At 43.9% G+C, this 22715-nt stretch overlaps 1 protein-coding gene across 1 annotated transcript; it reads right to left on the bottom strand.

Moving 5' to 3' along the window:
* Positions 1 to 1771: 1771 nt before the first annotated feature.
* macf1b (microtubule actin crosslinking factor 1b) lies at positions 1772 to 16385 on the bottom strand. The gene is given in 38 exon segments (XM_041942369.1): positions 1772 to 1813; positions 2547 to 2692; positions 3159 to 3276; positions 3324 to 3341; positions 3467 to 3541; positions 3675 to 3829; positions 3970 to 4132; positions 4250 to 4416; positions 4577 to 4691; positions 4920 to 5108; positions 5323 to 5466; positions 5842 to 5967; positions 6075 to 6269; positions 6546 to 6705; positions 6796 to 6965; positions 7051 to 7170; positions 7252 to 7458; positions 7551 to 7706; positions 7798 to 7968; positions 8084 to 8212; positions 8639 to 8836; positions 9250 to 9405; positions 9585 to 9749; positions 9938 to 10039; positions 10533 to 10634; positions 10721 to 10843; positions 10941 to 11206; positions 11283 to 11493; positions 11595 to 11798; positions 12172 to 12390; positions 12492 to 12599; positions 12734 to 12853; positions 13366 to 13553; positions 13913 to 13997; positions 14106 to 14265; positions 14380 to 14546; positions 15159 to 15329; positions 15768 to 16385. Coding segments are annotated over 38 exon segments (6129 nt in total).
* Positions 16386 to 22715: the final 6330 nt, after the last annotated feature.

Consider the following 22715-nt stretch of genomic DNA (forward strand, 5'->3'; position numbering starts at 1 on the left):
ACATCAGACTGAGTGCTGGGTATAGAAACATTTACAGTACAGAAAGATTAGGGTGCATAGCAATAGAAGTGAAATCTGGCCTCTGTATTTTTTTTACAGTACAGTAAATTGTCAGCCTTCTCCAACATCAACACATTGAGTCCAAGAGGAAAAAGTAGTTCATCATGTAAAAACATTTTTTTGACTTTAAAAAAATCCTTTTGACAACTGCATAGACCAAATGCAATTAGGTACATAAGCTACTGTCTTCAGTCTCAGGTAGATCTAGTACAAACGTACGCTTACAAATACAGTTATTTCACACTGCTGATAACATATTATGAAGTATGAACTGCTCTGTAAGAAACCAGAGTGAAGGCAGGCTCAGTGCAACGCTGAACAGCCTGTGCAGCAGACTGATGGGGGAGCTGCAGGAGCTCGTCTCTCAGGGAACATGGATTTCAGTGTTTTTTGCCAAAACGATGCATATTTGTATCTTCAGGCTCATGAATAAACCCTGATGAAAAAGCATGTAGTGTCTTACATGTTTCTTAACCACCTTTGAAAGTAGAATAATAAAATGAGGAATGGAAATTCTGAATGGATTAGAGGTCTGAGAGCAGAAATACTGAAAATTAAAAAATAGACTTCTTTTGGTAAAAGAGGTTGGAAAATGAAAACAAGTAAACTGAACGGTAGATTTCACTGAAAAAAAACTACACTGCTCAACCAGACGTCACCTCCAGTGCATCCTCATGAAAAATGAATTCTCGTACTCATGACAACTGGCAAATTTCCCAAGTATTTACAGTAGTGGGACACAGAAAAGTGCATTTTTATGAAAAGAATGTGCTAAACGAAACTTTCCCAGGAAGCACAGCGTTATAAACAAAGCAAAACATCTACATTTTCACAGTAATGTTCCATAGAAATACAAACATCCAAAGGCAAAACCAATCCTGAGAAAATAATCTCTACAAATCAACAATGACCGCTCATACATCAGTGCATTGTTCAGTACACAATCTCCAGTGTTTAAAACATCCTTACAATAAAGAACAATAAAAATACATAATAATCTGAAAACATGGTGCCAAGAAAAAGGTAAAAGACAAAAACAGTGTGGCCCTGCCAACAATGTCATCTTCACGGGATGAAATAAAAACAAAAATCTCTCAAAGTTGAATGACAGTTTACCGTACCATTCACATACTTAAGGTTTTGGTATATGTATTTTTTTGGATGCTAGTTGGAGCAGTGAAAGAGTACAACACCTTTACATACCATGTACAAATGTTTTCTTGCTGTATGTCACATTACTGCCCGTGACAGAGCATTATACTTGGTTTCTGATACCATCTCATTTTGCTCATCTTTACAACCAAAAAAGAATAACGAGCTGGAAAAAAAAAAAAAAACAGATTTTAGCAAGGCTCTGGCTATCATGCAATTAGCATCCATGCAGAACTTTTTGATTCCTAATCTCTACGCAATCAGATACTACTGTATGAAATGCAACAAGGGGCAACAAAATCTTTGTCACTGCATCTGGATTGACCTCCTAAATGTCCACGCAGAGAACGTGCGATCTTCACACAGATTTCTCAGAGTTAAAGACCCTGTAGCATCACCTCGCTTGGCCTTCGCTGTACTTTCCTGTCAGTGCCGGCTTGTCAGATGTGACAGAAGCGTTGTTTTTTTTGGCCCTTCTATCAGGTCACTTCTGAATATCACTCTGTTTTGGTGCGCCAAGGCTGTGTTTGGGTTCAGCACTGCAGCATACACGTAGCGCTCAGGGGACGATGTAATCATGTGGGTAACCTCTCAGCTTCTTCTAGAAAGTGCACAGGAATGAAAACAGGGTGGAGGGTTAACTCAACATCTCAAGTTGTAAGTCCTTTTCATGTATGTTTATGAAAAATACAATTCTGCAGGATGCATGACAAGGCAAATTTCCTTCAAAGTAACCGAAGTGTTCGGCTGACCTGATGGCGAGGGAGAGTTGTCCTCCCCTGTCGTGATAAACTGTAGATCAGATCCCAAAGCAGCGATAGAGCTCCTGGGACGAATGCAGCGGTCACCTGAGAAACTTCTGCGGAGTAATGCCTAAAGCAAGACATGTTAGAATAATTAGATTAAGACGTCTCAATGGTAGAATGTAAAATATGACAAAGTGTGCATGGAGAGTTGCTACATGTAGCATTTTATGTCCCTTCAAAGCGCATTAAAGAAAACTCATTTTATATGAGATCAGCTTCTGCATTGTGAGAAGTCAATGTTAAGTTAAGACTTTGCAGTTAAAAGACTGGATGAACTGGATAAGGCAGGTTGCCTTACATGTAAATTAAAAAAGGTAAACATGGTATGGCTACACTTACTGACTAAAGGACACAGCAGCACACAATGCAAATGCAGCAATAAAGTCTTCTCGGAAACGGTTTAGCATGTTTACAGTGTCTGGTCATGGTATTTGAATATTGAAATGCTAACTGTAGCCACCCAGATATATGGATTTTCATAAAGAAGCAGCTGCAGCTAGTTGTTACTGCATACAGCTTTTGTCTTGCCTTGCGTGTCATGGGGCTGGTGGGGGCGGAGGCACTGCTGTACAGGCTGAGGCTTGAGTTGGACCTGCTGACAGTCAAACCCTTAGAAGAGCTTCCTGCAGGGGACAGGTACTTCTCCTTGATCTTCAGGTTGGTCCTGCCTTTCACTGTCGGTGACATAGCAGAATTTAACAGAATACTGTAAAAAAGTGGAATTTATAGTTGCCGCTCCTCTAATAATCAGCAGCAAGCACCATCTACATAAATAATTGATGCAACATATATAAGTCAGAATTAAAAAATATATATATTCAAATGGTTGATAATATTCACAGGATAGTTACTAAAATATCCAAACTTTACCGGAGGCAGATATTAAGTGGAACACGCTGACATGTTTGACTAGTTTTTATAGATACAGGCATGCTCAGTCATTGATAATGCTAAATGTACACATACAATATCCCACAGCTATACTGTAAGACAGTATGGCACCAAAGAAAAACTAGACATGCAACGCGCTGTGAACTTGTCATACGACAGTGAACAATTGCTTGTCTTACAAAAACGTGTTGAGAAAATATAGTTTGCAGCAGTTAGTTTGCTCCTTGGAAGTTACTGTACTGTACTGACCTCTGCAGGGGTCATTCTTGACCAGGAACTCATCCAGAGCAGTCCAGCCCCCTCCCACCCTGACCATCAGCGTGCTGCGCAGGATACGAACCATCCGCAACTGCTGGGAATCTCCAAACTGCAGCAAACACACAAAATGGTTATAGTTTTTGATGCACATGTTGCCTCATTTCCAAGATATCACTGTAGGCCATGTTCTTTCCAATTGACCAGGTAGCATGTGTTAATTCCAAACAAACAGGAAATGTAAACCACATCGCTTCCCCTTGGAAGTCAGTTCATATTTTTTAGTCTTCAAAATGACTCACCCTGTATCTATTGGCACTTATTTGCTCCACTTGGAACCTCTTGGGACAGTTGCACTGTGATACTTGTCGACTCACCTAAAGACAGCAAAGCAATGAGACAGGAGCCTCAGTGAGTGTTACAGTAAGCGTCGCAGCAAATCACCCTCTCTAATGCATCATTGGGTAGATCTGCGTGTTCCCTTGTGCACTGCTCAGGCACTGTTCGCACCTCTTCGTTGATTTGATCTGCATCCAGCGTTTTCCTGTAGGGATCCCGGCTGGGGTGAAGCGCGCTCACAAACTCGTAGTAGTCGATGAAGCCGTCGCTGTTCATGTCGAAGATGTTCGCCACTGCAGCCATCTCCAGAGAGTTGGTGGGAAATTCTACAGCAGAGAGGTGTAGAATTGGAATTTATGTTTCAACATGCCAATTTCAGGCTTTTTGAATTTCATGGCGACTAAAAATGAATCATCAATGGGTCTAAAAACACTGAACTTGAACACTTGTGACAAGTGGGTCTTACTGGAAGCAAGGACATAATCGACAAACTCCTTCTGGCTGATGCGCCCATCCTGGTCCCGGTCGATGCTGCGGAACACGTCTAAGATCCGTGACTTTAAGTGGCTGATCCACTGTATGTAACGCTTTCGCCAGATATTGAAGTCGAAGTTTGCAAATTCTTCCATCTGTCCAGAAATGCAAAATATCACTACATCACACAACTACATCAAGTATTGGAGGGCTACATTTCTTACAAAAACATTTTTATTATTATCATTTCGTATTATTAAAAGCACAATAACCTCTTTGAGGGCTTGCTGGTGTTGTTCCAGATGTTTTTGTCGCGCCACAGCCAGGAGCCACAGTTTCTGCCACTGGCTGACCAGCTGGATGAGCTCTGGGGTCTGGGGGTCCAGGTGCTCCAAGGGAACCGGTGCAGCAGGCTGCATCTTCAGAGTGCTCCTCCTCTCTGGATGGAGAAACAGTAACACAGGACTCTGGAATCAGCTGAGCAAACTAATTTTGCGTTACACATCAATAGCAGAGAGACAATCAACATGTCAACCAAAAATGACTTTTCTGCATTGTGTTAATAGAATGTAAAGTAAGCTGTTTTCATGGTGGCTTACTTGTGAGAGGCCGTTTGCTGGGGGAAACTTGCTGTTTAGAGATGCTCTTGTGTTTGCAGGACTTTGTGGCATGTTCAATCTCTGGAAACTTTTTATTCAACTCTTCCATGAATACCTGCAGAGAGTGGAACGATCAATGACCACATGGCTGATGCTTCTTAATATTCTCTAAGCGGTTAATTGTCCAGTCACGTCGTAACCTTGGTAAAGTATATTATACTGAAATGTAGAAACCACATCTGTTTGATATTAGAGTGGTCAGTGGAGAAGAAGGCAGTCTCTATTTGACAGATAGGTTCGTAAGATAATGTAGCAGATCATAGAACAGAGGGACAAGCCGTACTGTGTGCTGTGCGATCAGTTCTTGGTTCTGCTCTGTGGTCTCAGCCGGAGGTTCTTGGTCTCTGAGGCTGAGGGCTTCTTCCGCTGAGGAGATCCAGTCCAGTAGCCTCTGGATTTCCTCTCTCTCTGCCTCCAGTGCTGCCAAGCTGGCCTGGATCTTCTGGCCCTGCTGCTGAGCCCAGGTCTGAACCTGACTCAGGAAAGAGGGAGGGGGAGGAAATGTCACGTTCACATGCTCTCTAATGTTGACATTGTGTTACAGTTGAGACACTGCTAATGTTGAAACATGTCCCTCTGTACTCAAGGCGCCTAACTGATAGCAGCTAATGGTTTCCTAAATAATGAGTTATTTATTATGTATTTAGTCCCTAGGGAAAATACATTTTGCTCATCATGGCACGCACCTCCTCATAGCGGGTCTTGGTGACACTGATCCAAGATTTCAGGGTGATTATGGAGTCTGGGTGACAGGAGGCCAGGATCTCCTCACCCAGGCAATGGATGTTCTGTAAGTCCACTGCCTGAGCCTGCAAGGCACCCATCGATTCCTTTACAGGAGCAAAAAGGATTTATTCAGCATTTCATCCAGTAAAACACATTCTGGATGAGTCATTATCTCGGCATTCAAATAACATTCCCTTCATTTCAGATATGGGCTTTTTTTTTCTTTTTAGAGGTTTGTGGTTAAACAACAAGGTGCTCACAGTAGTATCTGTCCTTCAACCTGTTGAATGGGTTCAAGCATGAGTGTGAATATCCACCCTGCTTGACTACCCTTGATTATCAATGTTTATCAGCACCTGCTTGTTGTTTTGTAGCAAACCTTGACCTTTGACATCCCCAGAAGTAAAAAAAAAAAAAAAAAAAAGGAGGGGGAAATGTATCTCCCTCTGGGGAGTGACAGAGTATCACGTTATACTGACCTTGTGTTGTTCGCGGAAAGCGAGCAAACCTTCCTCCTCCTCTGGTATCACCCCATATTTCAGTATCCTCTCCGCCTCAGTGAGGCATTCCATGAAAGAGTGGACAAGGCCGTCAAACTTTTCAGCCTAACGACAACGAAGACAAAGATTAAGATAAGAGCAGCCCCAACTTATCATATGATATCAAAAAGTAAAGCACCAGTTCATTTACCCTTCATCTGTACTACAAGTACCTGCTGAAGCGCAGCCTCCAGTCTGTCTTGCTTGCTGACTGACAGTCTGCACACAGCCTCCCAGCGGCCCTCCAGCTCGTCCATCTGCTCCTGCAGCCAGTGAGCATCAGCTGTGCTGCTCCTGGTCAGGTCCCTCACAGAGCGCTTCAGGGTCCTAATGCATCCCGCTCGCTTCCCTAACTCCTTCTGAAAGGCCTAACAGAAAGAGAATTTGCTGAAGAACTACGAGAACTGTGAAGAATATGTAACACAAAGTAGACATGTAGCAACTTAATATCAAGGAACTATTAAACGAAGTCACTGAAGACTCAATGCACCCTCAATTGTGAGAGTGACTTTACCGATCATTTCAGCTCGTTTTTCTACAGCAGTTATAAGAAGGTATGCGTAATACTTAGGTTTACAGATGCACAAAAACTCTAGACAAATTAACATGAATCCTGTGTTTAAAATGCATGACAGGTGTCGTACCTTGTGTTTGTCTATCAGGTTGTGCACCATGTCCTTGTCTCCACCAACAGGAACATCCTCAGCTAGCTGGGGCTCCGCTCTGTACAGCCAGTCATTCAGGGCCTGCAGAGCATCGGTGAATCTCCCTGAGAACAGCAGTGCTTCCTCCAGCTTGTGTTGCCTGGGAGAGGGGAACCAGAGCATTGGGTGAATTTCCAAGATGCAGATGCTTGGTAGCAATTAGAATATGTCCGTATCGGCTGCATCGTACCTCTCCATAGACTTGCCGCTGATGGTGTCCCACGTGTCCTTGAGTTCGGCCAGTAGATTCTCCAGATGCTGCCTGTCGTGGCTGGTTTGAGCTCTTTCATGAAGGCTGCGTCCATTTTTCGACGTAGCTTCGTACATGGGCCTCTTTGACCTCAGCAGTTTCTGGAACTCCTAGTTGCAAAGCATCAATCAGTGAAGGCATTCATATACATATAGCGTATAAACCAAGCTGTATTGATTGTGATGCCCACTGCACCTTCTGTTCTGCCAGTTGTTGTTTGATCTCCTCATGGGACACAGCAATCTCTTTATGTGTGTCCAACGTCTGTTCTACCTCTGTCATCCAGTCCACCAGCAGGCGCCATGATTCGTTAAACTGAAACACGAAAAGTAAAGACAGATATTATGCAAAAGCTTGTGGTTATTCATTTATACTGGAGATAATATAGTGGTATACCTGTTTGGCATTCTTTTTGACCTCCTCCAGCGTCCTGCCTCTTTCTGCAGCACGCTGCTGTAGCTTTTTGTAGCGGTCCTGGATGGTCATGATTAGGTTATGAATGACATCACAGTCTTCCTTCCTACTCAGCTCTGTTAGCCTATGCGCTGTGTTCTCCACTGTGCTCTTCTTCTCACCGAGACCGTTCACCTCATTCACCAGTGCCTGTATACAGATTTCATGAACCACAAATGAATACTTCCAAATGTGTATGTAACTGTAGGTGTGAAGCAAACAGACAGCATTAAAGGACCTACTCTGTGAGCCTGCAGTTGTGTACAAACTGTGTCCAGAACAAAGCTGGGAGCAGGGAGAACCCCAATAGACTCTTCACACTGGCTCATCTTAGTGAGAAGCTCCTGGACGTTACTGTGGAACTCTTTGGCCAGACTCAGTCCTTCTGTAAGCTTTGCCTGTGGGAACAGCATGAGGCTCAGATATAATTATGCATTAATCTATGGATGAATCACCAGGATGAGACATGAATATGAAGAGTTAAATAACCTTTCGCTCCTGAACTTTGCTGTAAACAGAAGCCCATTTCTGGTCGAGAATAGACAAGCTGTGTTCGGTGCTCGATCCCCGGACAACATTGCTGCTCTCCAGCATCCTGTGGATGGCATTCTTCACATCTGTGTAGGCATGGAGCTTTGACTCCATCTCATTGCACAGCTCCTTTTGTGGGCGAGAAGAAGAAAAGGGGGTCAGTTTTTATGTAAGAACTATTTTTTATTGGGTAGTTTCATGCATTTCTCTTTGTTTTGACTGCTAAAAGTCTGGTCCGTTTTACCAAGTGCGCATTGAGCCTTTCACTGGCCGAGTCCGGCATACTCCACATGGTTTTAGAAGAGGACAGCCTCAGGTCTGTGTTCTCCAGCCACTGCAGAAGATCCTGAATCTCCATTGTAACATCTTGTACCTGCAGTAAAAACAACACAATGAATGCAAAGGCCTCCTAAGGTGACTCTCAGTTCACTACAACCTTAGTTATGGTAAAGGTTTCATCTTGGCTATTGCTCAACCTTTGTGTCATGTTTTTATTTAAGCATAAGCAGAATAATGACTGCCAACTGAAAAAATTTTATGTGGTTGTAATAACAAATTATTATTTAATTTTAAACTTTGCCATCCTTTACAACAATAAAAGGCATGACTATAAATTTGGACACTCACCACAAGGGGGCGCATGATACACTCATAATGAAACATAATGAAAGTCCAGCATTGGTGAGAACATGTGGCATTCTAATATACGGCATAATGATGCACTATATATACAGCTAGCAGTTTTTCTATACTATTTTTGATGCAACTGTAGCAAAATAAGCTTTTTTTTCCTCTTCACCTGACTCAGTCTGTTCTCTAATTCCAGCTGCCGGCGTTCAGTCTCACAGCGGACAAACTCCCAGCTTTCATTGAGCTGCTCCAGACGAGACTGCAGACCATGCGGGCTGTCCCCGGACCCAACCTCCAGCAGCCCCCTGCCTGCCTGGTTCAGGGACTCCATCGTGCGAACATGGGACATGACATCATTACGCAAGACCTTGGAGATGGAAGAGGACGTAGAGGTTAGAGATACATCCTGGTATCAGCAACTGTGGAATTCAAATGTGTCGTTTGGAGGTGTTAGAAGCTCAGTCGCTGTGTCTTCTGACATCATTGTCAGATGATCCTAGCAGTGTGTATTGTTGGTAAAGTATAAATGAACAGAAACACTCCGAAAAGTACAGATGCTGGTGGACATAATGGTGAACACCAGGAGACAGAAGTGTGTTATTCATTCAAGGCTGTGTTCCCTGTTATCTAGCAGATAAAGCCACATCTCTACGAGAGTGTTTCAATGTCTGAAAGAGCTCCATCACACTTCAGCCGGCCCCTGACAATGCAGCCGTATAATGAAGTGTTTATTTTGAAATGCTCGTCATCATATAGGATTGTATTTAGGCGACCACCAACCTTGTGTTTGGCCAGTTCTATTTCACAGGCCTGCAGGTCGATGCTGATTGGCTGGCTGCCCTGCAGCTGTTCAGCCGTCCGGGACAGCCATGTGTGCACCTCATCCAGCGTGTTTTGGAACTGACCCAGACCCAGCAGAGCACACTCCAGCTGATGCTGGTGGGAAGAAAAAATGTTAAATATATATTTTTTGTTTTTGCAACACTTTTCTGTAGTGTCTGTGGTTGAAGCAACAGCAAATAATAAAAACAAAAAAATTGATAACATTGTGCATATAGTGGATCACAGTGGCATACTACTATCAATATTACGTAATGATATTCGCAGATCCTCACCTGTCTGCCAACAGTCTCTGATTCCAAGCTGTCCCAGCGCTGTCTGAAGTCACACAGCGGTGAGACGGAGCCTGGACGCTCCGAGCCCGGAGACAGCCGGCACACGAAGCGATGGTTCAGGCTCTCTATCTCTATTTTCTTCTGGTAAAGTTCTCGCTTAAATTCCTGAAAGGAAACAAAGAAAGACAGAGCATATGTTTAGACTCATATCAAGTTAGCTAGTCGTGGCTGATGTGTTTTCTACATACCAACACACATATCCAAAAGCACTGTTGTCTGTTGTCTTTATGATATGACACCTACATAACTTTGATCGCTATCGGTCATGGGTGTACTCCAGCGTATGAACTCACCTTGAGATCACATAGCTGCTCTTTGACTGATTCCAGGTCAGTTCCTACCATGAACTCTTCAGTGGACCTCAGCTCAGCAGACTTCAACCACTCAAAAAGACCCTATTAACAAAACAATAACAGAGTGTGCGTTAAGGCACGAAAAATCACATACTGTGCAATCACTCAGCCGTGTTCCACATAGCCCTGAATTCTTGCCATGTTGTTGATTCCAACATAGAAGAAATTTTGTTCTCAACAGCCAAACATGTAACCCTGTTGCTATATACAGCTGGAGACATTTCAGAGTTTTCTTTTGATACTGTCTGACACAGTCTGCACCACTAAGCTCATTTGCCTTTGGCAGAGGACCACACAATCTGTCAGTCCCTCACAAGTGAAGCTACAGGGAGTAACAGTCTGAACTCAACCATTGCAACTAAATAAAAGACCAGCTTTGTCAGTGGCAGGATGCCATAACTCTGCTTGAATCAGGCAGTGGTGGTGAAAGTGTCCCGTTTGACATGTTGATATGTTCTGATACTAACCAAGAACTATTTGTTTGTACATGGGTATGCATATACACATAATACAAGTATATACTGTATACACACACCTGCATAGTGTCTTGATAATGTAGTGCCATCTGCAAGGACTCCTCCAGCTTTTTGTGACATTCGCTCCACAGTTTGCTCAGGTTGTTCCATGTGCAATAGAGCTTTAAGACAGCAAAAAGGCAAGGTTTCGAGTTAGCTGTCACAACATCATGGGTTGAAAATGATTTGATTTAAATGTACTTCTTACTTCATCCAGGCTCTTTGTGACATCTGGTTTGTCTGTATCCCCACATGCTGACATCAGATCCATTCCCAAAACACCAAGGGTGTCCAGATCTCCCTGTAAACTGTCAATATCCTCCCTGAGAGTCTGTAGGTTTCCAAAGGATGGAAAAAGTTACATAATGTCTTAAACAAAACAACATGGGATTCTTATGCACGATTCCTTTAGGAGCTTCCAGACAAACCTGCATGGTTTCAAGGCTCTGCCGGATTGTCTCAGAGTCTGTCCGACTAGCATTGAGATCCAGAACTGCCTGCTGAGCATCACTGAGCGCTGCGGTGACATCGCTGACATCACTCCAGAACTTCAAGGCCAGATCCAAGAGTTTGAGCAGCCAGCTCTCCCTCTCCTGGGCCTGAGTATGCGTCTCATCCCACATCTGGGACAGACTGGACACTCGCTCCTGGATTGCTAACATCACAAGGATATAACATTGACATTGGTCAGGATCTGCCTTTTCAGTACAGCACAGTATCCTTTCTGTATAGAAAGAAGATCACACTACCTGTGCCGACTGATCCATCACCGGCTGCCTGGGTGTTAGCCAACAGCTCATCTGCCTGTGTCTTAACACTGCCAAGGCTCAGCTCCAGCTTGGACAGCTCGGCCAGGGTGTGCTTGTTGTCCTGCAGCTGCTCCTGGATCCTTGGGGTGAGGCCTTGAAGAGAGCTGGGAGTCTGTATGTGACCGCGCAGGCGGTCAAGACTCTCTCTAATAAGGGTCATCCTCTCATTCAGCTACAGGTACAAGAAAAGATATGACGTTGTGTACTTATTAGTATTTGTGATAGGTTGGAGGGCTGTTTATAACATTTTCTGCATTATCCAAGCCTCCCTACCTGCGTGAATCGAGGCAAGGACTCCTCGAGGAGATTAGCAGTCTCTCTGACCCGGTCTCTGATGGCTCTGTGCTGCTCCTCGGCCTCTGTAGCCTTTCGACAGAACTCGTCCCCCTGAATGGGGTTTAGTTCTGACAAGCGTTTTGCCAGCGAGCATAAGCGTGCAATCAAGGGTCGGTGTTCTGCTATGGACTCCCTCAGACCCTGCACCAAAGACAGATAAAAAGAAAGGATTGATAACAATGTGGAGAGCAGACGTTTTTCAGTATAACCTGTTTTTTTTTTCTAATCCCTGAAAATGAATGGGGAGGGTTGAAATAAATCACACTGTCTCAGTTTTCATGGCATACCTGACAAAACTGATATGCCATTATAGGACACTGGTGGAAAAGTAACCCTGTCAGGAAGTAGATTGCATTAATGAACTGTACATGAGCAGAGCAGCTCGTTTACCCAGAAGAAAATGGTGGCAGGCTATAAAGTATAAAAGGACTTCTTTGTTAAAGTGGACAAAAAGGGGATGATAAAAAAAAGAGGAAAGCTGGCACTCAAATGTAGAGAGGCAGGTTTCTTATACCTGTAAAAGGTCCTGTTGTTCCCGAAATGCCTCATAGCTAATTGTGCTCAGGGAGAGCTGGCCAATTAGGGTTTGAGTTTCTTCGAGCCAGGGTGAAACCTCAGCAAGGCCCTCTGAGAACTGCAGAAGAAGCGACTGAGCATGCTCGAGCTGCAAGACCACATGGGAGTTGGTGGCTGAGGTGGTGTTGCATTGTTCCTGTAAGGCCTCTAATGGGGTCTGCATTGAGAGGTGAAGAAATTCAACTTTTAACATTAAATGTTTTGGGTTTGTTTGCTTTGTCAGTAAAGTGGTTGCATCAAATGAAATGTGGAGAATACCCGCAAATCGCCTGTTTCTCCTTCGTCACTGTATGTCAGCAAGATTTCAGCGATCTTCACCATCTTCTCAATGTTGAACCTGTGTTGCAGAATCTCCACTGCCAAAATCTGTTCAGAATATGTGAAATGAGCTTCAACAAATATCTTCAAAGTGAATATCTAAAACTTCAGAAATTAAAAATAATATTATAATATTTTTTTATTTTAATCATCACTCACTTATATTTAGACAGTGCCCTTACCTTCTGCTCATAGAGTTGTTCTGCTATGAGCTCTGGCTCCAGATTAATGGTTTTCAGCTTTTCAAGACTCAGCGCTGTGTCTCTGAACCAAGCCATCTCCTTCACCACTGCCTGCTCCAGCTGATGAGAACATACTGCGTGTTAGCATAGCATCATCAACAGCATAACTGAAACATGACACTATTATTTCTAAAATTGAACACCACTTGGCAGCACATACTGGCAGTATTTTCATTCAGAGTTATAAATCATCGGCAGTAAAATTAAAGATTCTTCTAGAAATTGGACATACAAATAGTGGTTTAATGCTCAGAGACAGTGCTGTGGTTGAAATTGGAGGTTAATTTAGGTGCATATTGATGAGATGATAGCAATTAAAAAAGTCATTACAACACGATTTAAAAAGCTAGTAAGAGTCAGCCTCACGTTTAGCTATTTTTTCTTTTCATAAAAACTTGCATCATGTAAATAGGTACATGATGAAGTCACAAATATGCAAATTTGCATGCAGATTTTCAAATAGCCTTTGAAACTGGAGTGTCTGACTGATTCGTACGATTGTGTGGAAACATTACCCTCTGTCTCTCAGCTGCGCATAGTACTGCATCTCCAGCATGTGTCTGCGCTCCTACTGCCCCCAGGAGCTCCCTCTCAATGCGGCCCAGCCACAGGTGGAGGTCCTCCTGGCTGGAGGTACAGCGACTGGAGGCCTCCAGGGCCTGCTCCAGCCTCTGCAGCACATCCAGGCTGCTCAGACTTAGCACGGAGCAACGGATCCGCAGAGCATCCATCTTCTCCTGCACCTGCTGGGCTTCCTCCTCTAAAACAAAAGGAGAAATCACAAGCGCTGAGCATATCGGAAGCCACACAGTGAGACCAGTATTTTTTGCAGATATTGACAATATTCAAAATCAATAACCCTAACCTTACTATACCACATATATGTTGGAAACATTCATCTGAATTATACTGTCTTGAAATTTTGGTCAGATTCCTCACAAAACTACATGTAGTGATTATTAATATCAGATTTAACATTTTACTGTGCTAAGACCTGCTATTGGCACTGGCAGATTTAGAACAATATTAGTACTGGTAAATTAATTAGAGATAAATTAAAACTAGCTAACAACAACCATACCATGCCCATTAGCTTTCACCGTATGAAGTGAGCCTTACCTGAAACTGCCTCCATCACATCATGTCCTGACTTCTGTATTTTCCCTAGATCAGCAGTTCTGACTTGAATCTCTTCGACAACAGCCTAAAATAAAATGACAGCGTGTCAAAAAAATAACTACCCAGTCAAACAGCAAAATGTTTATTCACTCTACTGTACATGCAGTTTTATCATAGGTGGTAGATTTCCAACCTTGGCCCTGTCTGTGGCCTCTGACAGATGCAGCATCACTCTCTCTGCATTGCGTAGCTCAGCAAGGGTCTGTTCCACTGATATGAGCCATTGCTGCAAGCTGTCTACTCCCTCCTGGAAGACCTGGGCCCTGGGTAGGATGAGCTCCAGACTCGCTCTCCTACCAACAACAACACGGCCACTGATTATAACCATTAGTAAGTAAGATTTGTATTGTGCAGTACGCTGAGCCTTGCCAAGTAAAAGTGTGGCATTGCCAGTAAAAGTAGCTGACCTTTGCTCTGCCTCCAGCTGTAAGGCCTCCCACTTCAGTTTGAGAGTGGAGAGCCTGACCTTTGCCTGCTCCCCCTCCTCCCCTGGGTGGGCCTCCACCAACCGAGGGCCCTCCAGCATCATGGAGTCCATACTACGCCTTCGGTCTGTCAGGAGACGCTGCAAGAGCTGTAAAAGAGCCATTCTTCATGATATTAGAGGTTTATAGATGGTGGAGTCTATAAAAATTCTACCACTTTTTGTAGAAAGACAGAGGCTTCAAGAAAAAAGGACAGGTGGTAAAGACTAAAAGGCCTCAAAGACACTCTAGTATTAAATCAAAATTTCTCATTATGACCAGAGAAAATGTTTGCCTTATATTTGAAGTTTAATTTTGGAGAGGTGGCATTGCTTGCAGTAGGAACTGACATTAACCAAACACCCTTTCTTGCTTTTTCTGCCTTTGTGACAGAATTGCTGTCTCGTGTGTCAAGCTTACATTGTTAGGAGTCAGGCAGGTTTCACCTCATCCAAAGAGCTCACAATGGATGTGATTACAGCTGAAAGGTGAGAGACTTCCCTGCTTTTTTCATACCCACAGGAAATGTTCACAAAGACTTACTGAGGCCCATTGTGGCTGTGAACGCCACCCATTCACCACTGAATACAACTGAATTTATATTATAAAGGAAGCAGTTGAGTATTTTCCATGACCTCAGCACACCTTTCTAGGTAAACCTTTCAGGTGGATCCCCTCTACTGCAAAGGAAATTAGGTGATGTGATTTTGGTGATAACACACCTTTTGTTCTTGGAGCTGGGCTTTCACCACTTTGACCTCAGAGGATGGCGGCTTCTGATTGGCCCTCAGCTCCTCTATCTCACAGACCCATGTGAGCAAAGCTTCCAGGTTTTGGAGAAATGTCTCAGAATCTGTCGACACATCCCTTAGTGCCAAAGCAGATCTTGTTCCCTTGAGAAAGACCATGATATAGTATTAGCTGAATGAATGAAAAAACCTCTGTACTGTGTTTTTAGTTGAAACACGATCAGTTTTACTGTCGCAACACAAGCAGAAATGAGTCAGGGGTAAAAGCAAACAGTACCCTCCATCTATCCAGGCTGGAATCCTGGTCTGAGCTTGAGTGTCCATCACTTTGGAGCTGTGAAGTAAAGACAACCCACATGTTGTTTCAGTTAAAAAAATCACTGTCACACCAACCATAATGTCACAGAGTTAAAACATTAAAAAAAAAGAGTCGAGGTGAGAATGGGTGAGAACTTTGAGTTCAGATGAGAAGAAGAAAGAAATGGAAGACGAGGAGGAAGAAGATGAGATTTGTCGTGTTTGACGGTTGGTGTTTTTATCAACCTCAGCGAGTTCCTCAGCGACGCCATTCAGGACTCTAACAGTTCTGGTGACTATCGGGTCTTTTCCCTTATCCCCAGATGGATACTCTGTCACTTCCACAATTTCGGTGACGATTGTCTCCGTCACCTCCGTCACCTCTGTGACCTCTCGTGATGCCAAAGTCTTCCAGGACCAGGGGCTTCCTTCTCTGGAGTCTCTCCTCTGGAAGCTGGCCCTCCTCTCCGTGGTGCTCTTGTCCGGGTGAGCCAGGGGGGATCTGGCAAACTCCGGAGGCACTGTTCTCCTTGTTAGTGTCCCATTTCGGGATGTTTTTATTGGAGAAGGGCTGCTGTGCCAGGCGTTATCCAGAGTACTGGTGCTCCTGATTGTGGAGGCAGGAGAACTGCGGAGGGGTTTGTCCGAAACAGGAGTATGAGCCCTCTCCTCCCTCTTATAATCAATTTCCTCTGCCTCCTTGCTGGCCTCCACCTCTCTTTCCTTGTTTGCATTCTCCCTTGCTTTGTCTTTGGCAGCCACTTCTGGTTTGGCCTCTCCATGTTGCTCCGGAGGCTGCCACTCTCTTCGTCGTTGGTAGCACTCCTTCAGGAAGTCCTCGTCTGATCTCACATGCTTGGACTTCTGGCCCAGGCAGCTGGGCCGGCTGATGAGGTTACCCATAATCCTTCAGCCCAGAGGCTAGTGAGGTAATAGGTGAGGTAAGGCCCCTCGGCCATGCATGCGGAAGATCCTTCAGCTACCTAAAACAAGACAAGGGAGCTCTGGGTCATCATGCAGTGAACAAGTGCTCATTGTGTAAACCAACCTTTCTTTAAAAGCACAACTTCCCACTAAGCACTGCTTTCCACAGCTTACATCTCCAAAACACTCCGATGAGACAAAGTGAAACCAGTCTCCCACATCCTTAAATTGCTAAATTGCTGTGCCAACAATGCCCTGGCACTGAAAGAGCAGAGGGGGCTACAGCAGAGATACTTGGCCTGGATATTCCCCATCCCTTTGTCTTTCTTTATACCACATACACACATGCTCCCCATCTATCTCACATCACCAACTGAAATATTCTAGGCTTAGAAATCAATGTGACAGGCTTGTCAAGGATCCCACTGTTGAGCCTGGCACAGAGAAGCGGTGGCAAACAGCCAGCTCTTTCTCTAACTCAGCCTGGACCAGTCCTGGGAAACCCGTTAAGGATCTGATCAAATATGACAACCATAAAAGCGCAGGCATCGTCCCATTTCTCTCGGGTGACAGTCAGAGAGGGGGGTAGGAACACAGAGTGGCATGGGGGCATTGGGGGATAGTTGATAATCAGCAATCAACAGTATACCTTTGTGTGGGTACAAGTGTTTTTATTGAAAAGAAGCAGAAATAATCATCACCAAGTGGAGCTTGGAGAATGCCAGGTTGTTATCTTACTACTATCACCCTCTTGTTCCAAAATTAGTATCTTACTGGAAAGACTCAATTTCAAACTGTGTCAGCCTGTCTGTTCCCCCCTCAGCTGAGTGCCTTCATTGTTTTGACAGAAGGGTTAAAGGTGAATGTAATTATCTTGGTCTAGAGGAGCTGAGGTGAGCCCATCAGGAGATCACAGGGAGGGTTCCTGTCGAGGCCAGGTCCTCCCTCTGAGGCGGGGTCGGACCAGGCAATTCAGAATTATACAGGTCACTTCAGGTCATGCTTGGTGACTAAAGATCTGTTGGTGGGCCAATATGGGTCAACAAAGGGGAAGTTGGGATGTTGGCTCCACAGACTGTTGAGAATTTTTTTTTTCTGGCTTGAAAATGCAGATAAGATGCCACATGGGTACAGTAACATGCAAGAGTCATGCTGCAGGCAGACAAAGTGATGCTGAATGTGCAGCTCTCTTGTCTTTGCCAGCAGTTAGACACAAAGAAACTCTGCAGCCATGGAGAATTTTGCATTTTGCTACTGTCAATTTTTCCTCCCATGTCTGAATCAAATCTTATTTGTGCATCTCCAAAATATGAAACTCATTCTAATTAAGATATATCACAGCCTGTAACTAAATGAGAATCTACAGCAAAAAGGAACTAGTTTAATACGATGCCTCCATGTGCATTAGGCTAGTAATTACCTACATCATGGCCCTCTCTGCAGAGCAGATGATGCAGTCAAGGGATCCACAGGGGAGGACACACTCGGATCAGAGAGTGGTGCCCAGACAAAGCCCCAGCCCCTCAATCAATGATTACCCAGTTAGCTCAGATCACTGCCCAGCGGTCTCCTGAGGAGGGCAGAGAGAGTGCCTGTGGCCGTGTTCACATGGGTTAACAATTCAAGAGAGAGGGTGTGCCGTGTCTGGTTACTGCACCACATGTGTGGTCGTTTGCTAAATTACACGGTTGCCTCTACAGTGATCTCACAGCAATGTATGTGAGGATATGCTGAGTAGTCCCATTAGAGAGCTACCAGGGAAATGTTATTAAAAATAAAAAAAGCAAATATATTGTTTTATTAAGTCTGGGCCACTCAGATGCTGACAACATACTTAAAAAAAAGGCAATCTAATCACCTTATAGGCAGCTATCAGCCCTCACATGGAAGATAATAACAATGCCATGACCTACGTTACTCTAAAATCAAAGGAAGCCAGGAAAACCCTCTCAAAATGCCTCAAACCCGTATCTGATATGCACCTCTCACTTTCTAGCATAATTTTAAAACAGCCCGTAAGTCAGCCCAACCCTTTCTCTGCTCTCAACAGTGATTTATGATACATGACCGCAACCCATTTCCTGATGAATCTGATTACAAACATAGTAAAGGGGCTTCTCCACAGTATTGCAAAATAAATATGAATAAAAATGTATTATTTTTTTTATTATTTTTTGGAAGAAAGCAAGTCTTTGCATTTCCTGTCTAATTCATATTTAAAATCTCAATGTGGGAGACACGTGTCGGTGTATATATTCAAGCGGTTTCAGCCTCATCTCTCCTATCAAAATACTACACGAAACATGCAATCTTCATTTTATATATTGTATCAATTGACCCATTTACATGTTTCAAGAAGCACTGTATGGGTGGGTTTGTAATTAGCAGCAGAACAATAATCATCAATCACAACAGTAGAGCCCCATAATGTTGTGTCACTGCTGAATGTCTGACCCTGTTAAGGGAGGTCCTGAAGTAGCAATCATGGTAGTGGTCCCTAATCAAGGATGGCAGCTGTGCTTCCACCCATGAGACTCATAACATTTTCGGGTGGATATTGTACAAGGTCATATGTTCACCTCAAAGACAGTTCTCTAAACATGTGGCACAAAGCTGCTGTACATAATCATACAGCAGCATGGCTTTGGACAAATGAATAGTTACTGAAAAAGCCTACTGACATGTCTTAATCGCATCTGTGAATCATTAAATACAAGCAGGTAAGGTGCTGTTTACAAAGAACAGACTGTTGAACCAAATCAAATATACTTACATTAGAATGATCCATTCACACTGAGGGAATTTTCATTGCCTCCTTCTCCTGCATTTTTCACTTGCTTAGAATAAGTAAAGTAGCAGTCACAACTCTGTCACATGGCTCTCTCAATCACTGACCAGCAAGGTCCAAAAGCAAACTCTCCCTCAGCCAATCCTGGGTTACTGGCAGTTTTGGCGGTTTGAAGCGTACGTGAACCACACTTACCCTGAAGCACAGTTCAGCCAAACAGCATGAGTAAAGGAATCCGGCCAGTCCTCAATCACCATTCAAAAAGGAGAGAAAGGGGGGGGTAAAAAAATCCAGCTTTGTTTGAGCATCCTTTGAACGGCCTCCCAGCTCCGACATCCCAAACTGAAGGCTCCTCACACACACATACACACGCATACTCCCCCTCCAACGCACACTCAATCAAGTCCACTCATTCACACATGCCCACATACAAACACACTTTCTAAACACACTCACACATGCCCTGATAACTCATGCTTTTCCGTTGCCCACAGTCACAGGCAAACAATGTCCTCCTCTCCCCTCACAGTGCACCCCTCCCCTCCCCTCACTTCACTTCTCCTCCCACCAGCCCTGCTCCTCTCCCTTTCTTCTTTGTTGTGGGAGCTGTGATAGAGGAATTCCTTCCTTGTTAACGCCGCCGATGGGATAGTGCGCCCAGATGGAGACAATGTATTCCAACGGCTCAGTTGAACTCCCACAGTCCTCAGCCAAGAGCAGTTTTCACATGGAGGTCAGACCGTGCCAGTTCCATATAAGGACGAGGCGGTGGCATTCTCGCCAGCGCTGCCGCTGCTGTTCAGGTTACTCCTGTACCAGGCAGCTAGGCGGCAAAGTGCCCCCGATACCTTCCCCAGGCTTTTTCTCTCACTCTCTCCCCCTTCTCATCCAACAAAGCCCCTCCTCTGGGTCTGACTGGGGCTCAGAAACTCCATGCTGCTTCTGCTTGAAAAATGGGATGGGTTTGGGGGGGGGGGGGGGGGCAAAAAAAGAAGAGCTTTCTAAAGACCCCTGGGCCGCCCTCGGAACATTCACATGTTAAGTGACAGCTGCCTCGGCCCATTCCCTCTCTCGATGGCGAGAGAGAGAAGTGCAGGCTACAAAAGAGAGGACCCACACCCACCCTGCTACCCACCCACTCACACATTCACCCCCGGCCCCCTTGCAGTCCCCCCATCCCCATTCAGAGTCAGTGCAGCAGTCTCCACAGCAGCAACAAAGACGACTAATTACTGTAAAACATCTCAGATTACTTTTCAACTCACTTCCAGCCATTGCAACCCCAGCCCGTAAACAAAGAAGCTGGAAGCAAACACAAACACACACAAAATAGACGGCAATGGGAAGATAATACATACTATTTTCTCTGCTTTTGGCATGGGAAAGCAAAGGAAGGACCCCTATGGTGAAATTCTATCATTCTCCATTTCAATAAGTCACAATATTTGCCTCAGAAATGCAGAACACAAGGCATACTGTATGCAAACACCATTACAGCAACATTTACTCCCATTTTCTGTGGTTTGAGCTCAACCATATGAGCTTTTTCTGTTCAATATATTGCAGGAGTTTATGCAGATATGAGCTGTGGGGTTAACACTTCTTTTAATACAGCAGGAATACCTCTGGAAATGACGTCATGTGGAGGTTCACTAAAGCCCAACAGAAGCGTGCATGCAGGTGACTGTCTAAAGAGCGTTTACGCTCCCAAGCCTGCCCTCTTCAATTTCTCTCTGTCTGTCTCCAGCCAAGCAAATAATCAATGAATTGACTGATCCACCAAATGCGTGCATGCATGTACAGTACACACACCCACACACTCTCTCACACTCCGCCTCGCCAGTAAAACGTACACACACGCACGCAGGCATGCGAATACCAGCCGCTCAGAGTCCTCCCTAATCCGCAAGGTCACGCATTTGAGTGTGAGGATGAGTTAACACAACTGAAGGAGGACAAACTGTTGACTTTTTAGGGAGAAATTTTATGCTGTAATTCCTTACAAAGATATAATTTGCCTGCATTCGATCTCTCAGCTAGTGCAACCGGAAATGACAATGAATATAGTATGAATGAATGTTCATGTGCTTCCCTGCTTGCATTTCACTGCAAAAGTACATATATCACCTCTTAAAATATCATATTATCAATACCACTCACTCCAGTGTAAAGTGCCTTCTGTGTTACACGTGAGTGGAAATGTCGTTGAACCTGTCAATGCAAATGTGATTTCTTCAGCACGAGATGTGTGCGGTCCTGATTTGTTCGTTGTGGGTCACAGGATCACGATGTCCATTAACAAGACTTGAGTCCAGTATATTCTGCAGGGGCTTCATGCAGGGTGCGAATTAAACACGATCAAAAATCAAAGTTTGATCAATTTACTGTCAGATTGTCGTATTCGCTAAAAAAAAATGGGTTTTGAAGGCCGCGTCACTAAACAAGATGAAGAGTTTACAGCAACGGTCCTCAATTTCCAAGGGCCAGAATTCTTCTAAGCAGACACTGTGGTGTCTGAACATTCAAATGAAAAATATTGCATTTATCTAGGCCAAATGACCCTATTATTGTTTATATCGTCACTTTCTTACTAAATAATTTTTATTTTTATGGCCCTGTATCAGTGTGAAGGAAGGAGGAAGAAAGAGAGAAAATCCGACTTCCATCCGTTCAGACTGCCACGAAGGAGTCAGTCAGCGCTCAATAAAAACCCACAGTTCAACTACCGATGAATGAGACCTAATCTCAAGAAAGACCTCCTCTTCAGAATTCCAGGAAGCAAAAGAAAACACTTAGTCTGAGATTCAATAATTAGTAAAAATGATAATCATATTCTGCATAACAGGTAAACTATAAATAATGAATAAAACTGACCTTTTGGCTCATTGCCTGGGGTTGGCAAGCTGATTGATAATCTTTCTCTTCTCTTTACTGTCTGGGCATCTTCCACTCATGAATAAAGTTAGAGGTGCACATCTTCTGAATCAATTAAGAGTCTGTGGGCTGCATCATATGCTTCTGTTGGCCTCATGTGGCCCGTACCATGTTCACTATCTTGGTTTAACCTTAAGTTAGCATGCTAACACTTGCTATTTAGCACTACAGATAAAGTACAGCAAATGAGAATGTCATTAGTTTCCCAGGTAATGTATTTAGGCATAAAACAAGGTAGGCCTAATGGATAAATTACAAGTCAGACCAAACTGGAGCCAAAGTCAAAGTCATTGGAATATTTTCTCAAAGGAACTTAAATATCTGTAGAACTTTCATGACAATCCACCCAATAATTGTCATTATATTTCACTAAAAAGATGGAAACCTCCAACCCGTTCTCAGTCTCAGTCTGAGCCAAAGTGGTGGATGGACAAATCAATATTGGAAACTGCTGACATCTGTGGCAGGTAAGCTTCACTTTGCAACTTAAACTCTTGCATGTAAATATTTACGAGTACAGTCCTCTTGTTAAACAGTCTATCATGTTATTCTCCACATAAATAGCATTATGACTTAATGAATGAGCA

The sequence above is a fragment of the Chelmon rostratus genome, chromosome 8, assembly GCF_017976325.1.
Source record: "Chelmon rostratus isolate fCheRos1 chromosome 8, fCheRos1.pri, whole genome shotgun sequence".
NCBI classification, from domain to species: Eukaryota; Metazoa; Chordata; class Actinopteri; order Chaetodontiformes; family Chaetodontidae; genus Chelmon; species Chelmon rostratus.